General features: G+C 47.2%; 1 protein-coding gene across 2 annotated transcripts in view; it reads right to left on the bottom strand.

The window, feature by feature from the left end:
- Positions 1-7795, bottom strand: part of LMO4 (LIM domain only 4) — a 17255-nt gene extending 9460 nt beyond the window's left edge. The window contains exons 1-2 of one of the 2 annotated variants that reach the window (XM_038745487.1): positions 7447-7795; positions 4500-4738 (exon numbers count right to left, since the gene is read on the bottom strand). In XM_038745487.1, coding sequence (XP_038601415.1) covers positions 4500-4735 — 236 coding nt within the window. In that variant the 5' untranslated portion in view covers positions 4736-4738; positions 7447-7795. Of the gene's footprint in view, positions 1-4499; positions 4739-5040; positions 5064-7446 lie in introns of those variants that run through there. The other variant, XM_038745488.1, reaches the window with a different exon arrangement.
- Between the last annotated feature and the right edge of the window lie 1828 nt (positions 7796-9623).

The following is a 9623-nucleotide window of genomic DNA, read 5'->3' as shown; positions in this document are numbered from 1 at the left end:
AAAGGTGGTTTGCCCTTATTTTGAGACCGACCATGAAGTGGCAGTCCAATTTGTCCATTCTCCCCCTATTCCCTCCCATCACGTTAGGAGGAGATGGAGAAGCGGAAAAAAATTGCAGCCTTGCATCAGAGCTCAGCATCATCCAGGAAATTCAATGGCCTACAGCTACAACTACATTACTATGTTAGCTGAAAACATGCAATATTAAGAGATTCCTGGAGGTATTTCCTGAACAGTAGCAAGGCAGATGTAGGTACATTTCTAATGTGGTGGCAAGGTACATATTAGTACCTGCGAGTAAATATCAAAGACCTATCTGAAGAGAAAAATGCACATCCACAGCTACTGATCCAGAAGCAATTGGTTTTTCCACCAGGTTCCTATATTTAATCTAAATTCTGCACCGGGTATATTAAATGTAACAAAGAAATGCAACACAGAAATTATGCCTCGAGCCAAGTCCATTAAAGGTACTTCAGAATAACTAGAGACCGAGCACCTTAAAAGCACCAGAAGCTATTGATACTTAAGAGGGGGGCTGTGCATAATGGCAACTGCTGCATTAGAGAGGGGAAAAAAAAAATCAGCCAAATTACGCTTGGTTAATTCAGAGTAACAGATCTGCCCCCAAGTGAATTGGAGGCCTTGAATTAATTCTGTTATGACAAATCAAGATAAACGTTCCCCCTAAATTGCATGCGATTTAATTAATTTTTGAGATCCTGGTTTTTTTTCCTAGCTAATAGTTCACATGCTCCTGTGCTGTCATTGTGCTTGAGTGGGCAGACTTCAAAGTGATATTAAATAACCAACTATTAGATTTACCTAGCACGTCCTATTGGAAAAGTGCCATTTAATTACCTAGCCTGTTCAATTAAAGGGACAGCATTCTCTGAATATAGCAGCTTGCTGTTGATTACCAGGGAAATGAACTCTCTGCCTGGCGGCTCCTGGATTTCTGACACCGCCCCCCCCCGCATCCTCCCCCCCAAAACCACCATCACACACGCACGCTCATACACACACACACGCGCGCGAACACACACATGAGCACATACACAGAGCTTACCGCCCCCCCACCATGCTGCGCAGACTGCGGCTGCGGAGAACCATGTGAACCGCAGAGAGCAGAGCAGTGCAACTCTCTCCCACCCACCCACTTCTCCCCCAAACCCCCTGCCCACCCTTGAGCAACCTGCCTCTCCAGGCCGAAGCCGAGCTGGGCTGAGGTCTTCAGGCCACCACCTTCCCCCTCTTACCCCTGGTCTCAGGATCCCCGGTTGGCCCCGGTCACCCAGAGGAGCTGACCCAGTCTCTGGAAATGGGGGGGTGGGGGTCCTTCTACCTCCCCACCCCCTCATTCCTCCTGGAAACTTCCTCTGTCGGCTGCTGCGGCCCTGCTCTCCCAGAACCATTCTGGAGGGGGGTGAGGAGTTCAGCAGGAACTTCGCTGCACAGAAAGGCAAGGAAATTGGGGGTGGGGGGTGGGGGGTGTCAGCCAAATTACAGAAGGTGCGGGGGGGGGGGCTGGGGTTAGCATTGGCCCTTTAAGAACTGCCTGGGTAACAAACACCCTTCTCCTTACCCCCCCACCCCCCATTCTTTGCCTCCCCCTCTTAGAGGCCAATTTTGTTAATTAAATGTTTTGTTTGCGACACGACTCTCATTCATTTCGGACACGTCATTCTGAGTAGATCTAAGCCAGAGACCAGATCTCATTAGATAAAACCCCATCAGAACTAAGAGAAAATGGAGGAGCCACTAATTAAAGCTTTTAATTGTGCGGATTTGCTGCTGCTGCTTTATCTGAAATCATGGGGGGGGGGGGGGCGGGGGGGAGGCGAGGAGAAAAGGGCTTCTTTTGCTCCCCTCCTGAAGATTCACTTTAACCTTAAAAATGGGGAGAGAATGGACTGGGGGAGGAAAAAGGTACAGTCCCCCCCCACCCCACCCCCGGCCCCTTTACCTCCCTCCCCCCTTATCCCCTCACCTCCAACCCCAGCTCCCAATGAAAAAGAAGCTGCAGCTTTTAGTAAGATCTGGGTTGTTTTCAAAAACCACAACCTCAACGTCAGACAGTTTAAAAGCCCCTTAATAAATCGCTCTGTGGTCCCAGCCCGGGCCTGGGAGCGGCAGAGCCCCTTCACCTGGCGGCTGCTGAGCTGATCAATCCTCTTTTCATTTTGTTATTCATGTCTAATTTTCCCCAGTGACTCTGATTAAGAGTTGCGCCTATGGATTTGGCCTCAGATAAGGGAATTGAAAGCCCTTCCAACAACAACTGGGATTTGGGACGGGGGGCTGGGGAGGTGGGAAATGGGGGTGGGGAAGAGAGAGAAAGGGAGCCGGCCACTACCACTGGCAAATCAGCTTCTGACAGCTATGGGGATCAAACTGGCATTAAGATGTGGGTACTTTTACTGGGGAGAAGAGGATGACGCACAAGGTGAGGTGGTAAGGCAGAGAAGGTCTGGAAGACCCTGGGGCAGCATCTTGCAAATCCCAGATACAGAGTTTGCAGAAATAAATTTGCTACCGAGAGCCATATTACTTCCTTCCCATGCAAATCTAGATTTTCATTCCGCTCATTCAGTTTAAATGTTGCTGAACTCCATGCCCTTTGCACATATTAGTCCAATTACTCAAATAGAAAAATAGAAGATGAAAGGTAAGAAGGAAGACATGAACAAGTCTAAACACTGGGAGCTGATCACCCACCCTGCTCAAAAGTGCCAGACACAGGAGAGAAAAAAAGATTCCCCCCCACCAACTCAAAAAAAGGACAGACATCCATTTTTGGCTTACAAAACTAGAGATTCAGATGAGCCTGTTCCCTGAACTTGCCTTGGAGAGTGTAAGCAGACAAAACTTCTCTTTTTAATTTGCAGTAATCAGAAGCAAAGGTTTGTTTGATGGCGTTTGGAGGGAGATGAATTTGTACCATTCAGTGAACTGAACACTGGTGTCAATTTTTCCACTTCAAACCGACCTCCTTTCTTACCACCGTTCTGCTCTATTTAATTACAATTCTGTCAGGATTATGGTTGGAGTGAAAGCATTATAACCCTGCATGTGCAGATTTCTCAGCATTTACTTTTAAAAGAACACTTAGTGAAATTAGCCATCTTTCAATGAAGGAGAAATAAAAAGCACTCCCTGACTATACTTCTGTTTAGTTGATTATGGATGCAGGCAAACTGGACAGAAGTTTCACTGCCAGAATAACTAAAAGACTTTTTAAGATAATGATATCTCTAAGAGGTATTTCCATATTCAGCTGAGTCCGTTTTAAAATATTTCCCAATAGCATGAAGCATAAGGCAAGCATTTCAATACGGCTAAACTTTTAAGATTTATGGTGAAATGATTTCCCCAAGGGATAGAAAAAACTGAACTTTACTATTAACTAGGAGGGAAAAAATTTGGATGACTTTTGGCATTTACATTAAAAGTCAAAACCATTTCATTGGAATGCAATTCATCTTAAATTTGTGCATTTCGCTTATGCCAACAAGGACTTTTTTATTATTAATTACTGGATGTTGTAACAGAATACCTCCTTGAAGCATTCATGTGCATCAGTCTATCAAACCATTTACTCAAATTAAATGTGTAATCCTTCAAATGCCTCCTTTCAAATTAATGAGTTTAAGGAGCTTGAATTCACCTGAAAAGATCCTATAGGCACCTGACCTACTGAATTCTTTCCATTAATTGCACTGAAACTTGTTGGAAGAGATCATTTATACAGATGCAGTGTTGCTTCCTATACATTAACCGAACTATTCAAAATGAATGGATTTAAGAGCTGTTTTTCTAATTTGATTCGATAACCAGAGGGATGGATCTAAAAAAAAAAAAAACGTTGTCTCCCTCTTGGAATGCCAGCATTTTCTACGCTGCAGATTATACACCAGCATTCTGAGTCTCTGTTTGTGCATAACAGTGTGAAGGAAAATATCACCACTAATTTTGGGGCTATAAGCAAAGATTACTGCCTCTTAATTTTACAGTTAATCAACCCCTTTACAAGGAGCACAGAGAATGAGTCACTTTCTCTCCACCAAACATTTTTTCAAGGTGTGAATGTAAATATCATAATTAATCAGATACCAGGGGCAAGAAATTATCACTTCAACTTCAGTTTTATTTTTAAGCCAACCGTTCGACGGTGTGAGTGGGTCTGCGCATTTCTGGACATCACCGTGCACAGCCTTTAAGGAAGGCAGATTAACTCAGCCTTTTGATTTGTTTATTTTTAGTCGGTGCTCATTCTGTGCTGACAACCACTTTAAGAGCTCCGGAGTCCCAGAGACTGCCTGTTCTCCCCGTATCCCACTTGCACTTGCAACTCACCTGACAATAAAATTTGTTCCCGTGTGCCCCCAAATAGCCAATATCTCTTTCCTGCTACCAATCTGAAATCCCAGACTACCTGGCTGAAAACAGGTGCTCTTTCTCACCATAGATGTGGAAGTTGGGAGGCCACCCCTCCTTACCTGATATAGTCATTCCTGCACAGGATCATGCCGCTCTTGGTGTAACAGGATGTGCCGATGTCCCCAAGCTGAGCCTGGCAGCAGGAGCACTTCAGGCACCGGCTGTGCCAGTAGCTGTCCATGGCATAGAGCAGGAAACGGTCCGCGATCTTCCCCCCGCAACCCGCGCACCTCTTCCAGGACAAGGAGCCAGCCGTCACCGGGGGAGGCTGGGCGCTGCTGCCTGGGTTCACCATGGTCTGCGGGAAGGGAAAGGGGGAAGAAACACAAGATGGAAGAGAGGAAGAAGTTGGTTATCACAGAGTGGGAGCCACAGACGGTGGGGCGTCGTGTCCTTTTTAACATGGGAGGGGAGAAGAAGGGGGGAAGGCGACCAGACTGCGCACACCAGTTCTGGGTTTACTTTGCAAGGGCTTTGTTCTAGGTCCCCAAGCTCCTCAACTTTGAAGCGTGGCCTCTGACAACTTTAGGTTGGCCACTGTCAAAACTCCTAGGGCGAGCGAGACTCTGCTGAGCAATCCTCTGCCTCTCTAACACGCACTGTAGGCCGAGTGAAGGGGTCCCCTGGGACCCCCGGCTTCTCTTCTAACCCTCTGGAGTCCAGGGCCCCGACAAGGCCGCAGGAGCCGGGATCCCTACACGGACACAGCTCTGGGAAGTGCAGCTGCAGTTCACAAGTTGGGAACAGTTTAGTTTCCTGAAAGGGAGGGAGGGAGGGCCATAGAAGATTGAGGGGGGGAGGGAAATGGCGCAGGGAAGGAGACTGGAGAGATGGAGGGGGGGGAGAGAAAGGGGAGGTAACTGCGCGGTGTGTAAAGTCGCGAAACTGGTTTTTCAGATTTTAAACAGCACCTTTCACATGCCATTGTGGTGACTGCCATCTCCCATTATTGGTCCCAATCTCATTTCATTTTGAAGATCAATGAGTGTTTTCTCTGGGTTTTCAGGACACCGGTCTGAATAATAGATCATTGAACTTTAGGACGCCTGTTAACTTCCTATACAAACACACTCCACTTTTGTCTCGCTAATCTGCCCTTGATCAGCAATTTAAATGCTAAAGCTTTGTTCCTCCAAAAAGGGGACTTTGCTGATAATACTAAAGGGAGAGAGGGAGACAAAACAATCAAGGGATACAAGTTAAATTCAAGTTAGCCCTGCTGTCATCAAAAAAACTGCCCCCCCCCCCACCCAATCCCCCGGCCCCTTGGAAAAAATTAATAAATAAAAATCCCAACACTTTCTAATGAATGCCACCACAAGAGAGACAACCGGAGACTGTTGTAGGAATCAATTTATCAAGCTTAAGTCTAAACCGATTATTCTGTTGCCTCCAATCCCGATTCCGGTAAACTCCCAGTCTTCCCCCAGTCACTTATTCTATAAAAAGATCATGTTATTTACTGCCAATTAAGCAGCATGTTTTGTCTTTGTCCTTTGTAAGCCGCGTGTGTTCCCACCGAGGCTGCTGGAGACATTCAGACTGATACCTCGGAAGAGAGAGGGCGAACTTTGCCTGCCCCGGCCCAACTTGGCTGCTGGAATTAAAAAAATAAATAAATAAATAAAGGCTAAGGGAACGAAAAGCAAGTACTCGGGCTCCTTAAATGGGGCCGATTTTAAACACATTTCCTCCAAAAGAGTCCCTAAACGTGTGTCCGGTGACCGCACAATAAACCAGAAGAAGAACGGCCCCAATTAAGCTGTAACAAAACCCTGAGACTTTGGAAACAGAACCACTCTAAAACCCATTAGCGTTGCATTTATCCGAATGCATCATACCTTTATGTAAATTGATTTATCTGATGCATCTACTCGAGGAATTGCTTTTTGTTACAATTTCCAGCCCGAACCCAAATGAATCTGCATTTCCTGCTTGGAGTCTTTAAACTGTTTCCCGACGTTTTAATCGCTTCGAGGGTTTTTATTTTTTTTTCCAACCCCTTCCCCCCCCCCCCAAAAAAAAGAGTGGCGTGGGGGAAGATGGTCAACTCTTCACCCCCAATCTTCGTGGAACGGCCAACAGAATGTATTTTTAAAGGAAACGTTACACTGAGAAAAGCATCCAGTAACCCCATTAGCTAAAGCTCTTAAGGACAAGCAATACCTTAATGCTGATTAAATCTAAAAGAGATGAATCAAGAGGACTGACCAGAAACTGACTCCCCTGATAACTAAGGACGGGCCCTCATCAAGTTTCATTTAGAGTTGGAAAAAAAAAGCTTTTAAGTTAAATAGGCTTATACTCTAGTAATTACATAGCCAGGCAATTTAGGTCCTGGGATAGAGTCAGTGAAATAGAAAGCAGAGCTGGCAGCTAGAGGCAAAATAAGCCCCCTTTAACAACGTCTCTGGTGTTTTTTAATGGAGACCAAGGGAGGGACGAGCGTAGAGCTGGCAATTTGTAGTACAAAAATGGATGCTTAATTCATGTCTTGATTTTAATTAGGTGATTCACCGGATTTCTCCTGGACTGAAACAAAAGATGGACAGACCAAAAGGAATCCTAATAATCATCAGAATAATTAAAAAAAAAGCCAAAACACCCAACCTCAAACCCCTGCTCACTTTGATCTTTTCTGCCACTGTTTCAAAAATAAAAAAAAAAAAACTGGGGAAGGGGGGAGGGTGGGAAGGGAGCAAGGGAGGGGGAGAGAAGAGGGGCTTTGGATGACTATTGCATGCCCATCCCAATGCCCCCCACATGCACTTCACCAGGGGAACGGGCCAAACCTTGTCCTCTCTGGTTAGGGAAGGGAAAAATCCCACCCCTCTGGAACCCCCTTTTGGAAGCTGGCCTGCCCTCCTTCCCCCGTAGTTTCGCGGACTCTCCGGTCACCTCGGTCGACGCATTGTTGACTTGCAATCCGGGACGCCCCGAAAAAGGGGGGGAAAAAAAAGCAGCAGCAGCAGCCCACGGACCCCACATTCCCACCTCCCCTCTTACCTGCTTCTCCCCTATGTTGCAGTCTCGCAAAAAGGCGGCGGCGGCGAAACGTGAGCGATGCCTCTCGGCTTCCCGGGGAAAAGGGACCGGCTGGCGGAGGGGCAGGGACTTCTTGCAGAAGCGGTGGAAGAAAATAAAAATAAAAAAAGCGGGGCGGGGCGGGGGGGATGCGTTGCTCTAATGACCGGAGCTCCCGGGAAAGTGGCAGGGAGAGCGGACGGGGGGTAGGATCTCGGTGTTGCTGTTCCTCCTTTTCCTCCTCCGGCTCCGCGGGAGCGGCTGCGGTCCCCGGGGCCGCTGCAAGTTTGGCAATGTGGTTGCACTTTGGAGGTTGCTTTTTTTTTTTTTCTCCTTCCTCCTGCCCCCACCCCCAACCCGCCCCGCCGCTCCTCCTCCTTCCTCCTTCTTCCCCTCCCTCTCTCTCCGTCTCTCTTCCCTTCCCCTTCTCCTCTCTTCCCCCTCCCCCGGTGAGGCTGCGGCTGCTGCGGCGGCGAGGGGCGAGTCTTCCGCTCCGGGAAATGGGTGAGAACGGCTGCAGCGGCGGCGTTGGGGCGGGCGGGGAGGCCTGTCTCCGTCTCCCGCTCGCTCCCCGGCGCCCTCTCCGCGCGGCTCCGCCACCCACATGTGTTACTGACAGCCCCCAATCCCAACTACTCTCCGGCTCGGCCTCTGACGTCAGCGGGACGGCGGCCAATCGGAGGCCGCCGGCTTCGGGCGGAATAATAAAACCGGCCAATGGGAGGCCGCGGACGGAGCGAAGATTGATACAGGGCGGGCGGGGAGGCTCCGCCCCGCCGCCTTTCCCGGGCCTGGGAGAGCATCCCCTCCCTCCGAAGAAACTTTGGGGCCGGCCCAAACGGGAAAAGCGAGCGGATCTCCCGAACAAAAAACCGTCTCCCTCCCCGGCTGCTGAAGTGGAACAGTAATAATCGACGGTGAGCCCACTGTTGGGTAGGGACCGTCTCTACATGTTGCCAACTTGTACTTCCCAAGCGCTGTGCACACAGTCAGCGCTCAATAAAAACGATTGAATAATAACGATGGCATTTGTTAGCTAGCTCTCTTCCTCCCTTCAAGGCCCTGCTGAGAGCTCACCTCCTCCAGGAGGCCTTCCCAGACTGAGCCCCTTCCTTCCTCCTCCCTCGTCCCCCTCTCCATCCCCCCTTCTTACCTCCTTCCCTTCCCCACAGCACATGTATATATGTTTGTACATATTTATTACTCTATTTATTTATTTTACTTGTACATATCTATTCTATTTACTTTATTTTGTTAGTATGTTTGGTTTTGTTCTCTGTCTTCCCCTTTTAGACTGTGAGCCCACTGTTGGGTAGGGACTGTCTCTATATGTTGCCAATTTGTACTTCCCAAGCGCTTAGTACAGTGCTCTGCACATAGTAAGCGCTCAATAAATACGATTGATGATGATCCCCCCATCTTGCCTCCTTCCCTTCCCCACAGCACATGTATATATGTTTGTACATATTTATTACTCTATTTATTTATTTTACTTGTACATATCTATTCTATTTATTTTATTTTGTTAGTATGTTTGGTTTTGTTCTCTGTCTTCCCCTTTTAGACTGTGAGCCCACTGTTGGGTAGGGACTGTCTCTATATGTTGCCAATTTGTACTTCCCAAGCGCTTAGTACAGTGCTCTGCACATAGTAAGCGCTCAATAAATACGATTGATGATGATCCCCCCCCATCTTGCCTCCTTCCCTTCCCCACAGCACCTGTATATATGTATATATGTTTGTACATATTTATTACTCTATTTATTTATTTTACTTGTACATATCTATTCTATTTATTTTATTTTGTTAGTATGTTTGGTTTTGTTCTCTGTCTTCCCCTTTTAGACTGTGAGCCCACTGTTGGGTAGGGACTGTCTCTATATGTTGCCAATTTGTACTTCCCAAGCGCTTAGTACAGTGCTCTGCACATAGTAAGCGCTCAATAAATACGATTGATGATGATCCCCCCCCATCTTGCCTCCTTCCCTTCCCCACAGCACCTGTATATATGTATATATGTTTGTACATATTTATTACTCTATTTATTTATTTTACTTGTACATATCTATTCTATTTATTTTATTTTGTTAGTATGTTTGGTTTTGTTCTCTGTCTTCCCCTTTTAGACTGTGAGCCCACTGTTGGGTAGGGACTGTCTC

The sequence above is a fragment of the Tachyglossus aculeatus genome, chromosome 4, assembly GCF_015852505.1.
Source record: "Tachyglossus aculeatus isolate mTacAcu1 chromosome 4, mTacAcu1.pri, whole genome shotgun sequence".
NCBI lineage: Eukaryota > Metazoa > Chordata > Mammalia > Monotremata > Tachyglossidae > Tachyglossus > Tachyglossus aculeatus.
This window is presented reverse-complemented; position numbering and strand designations above follow the sequence as displayed.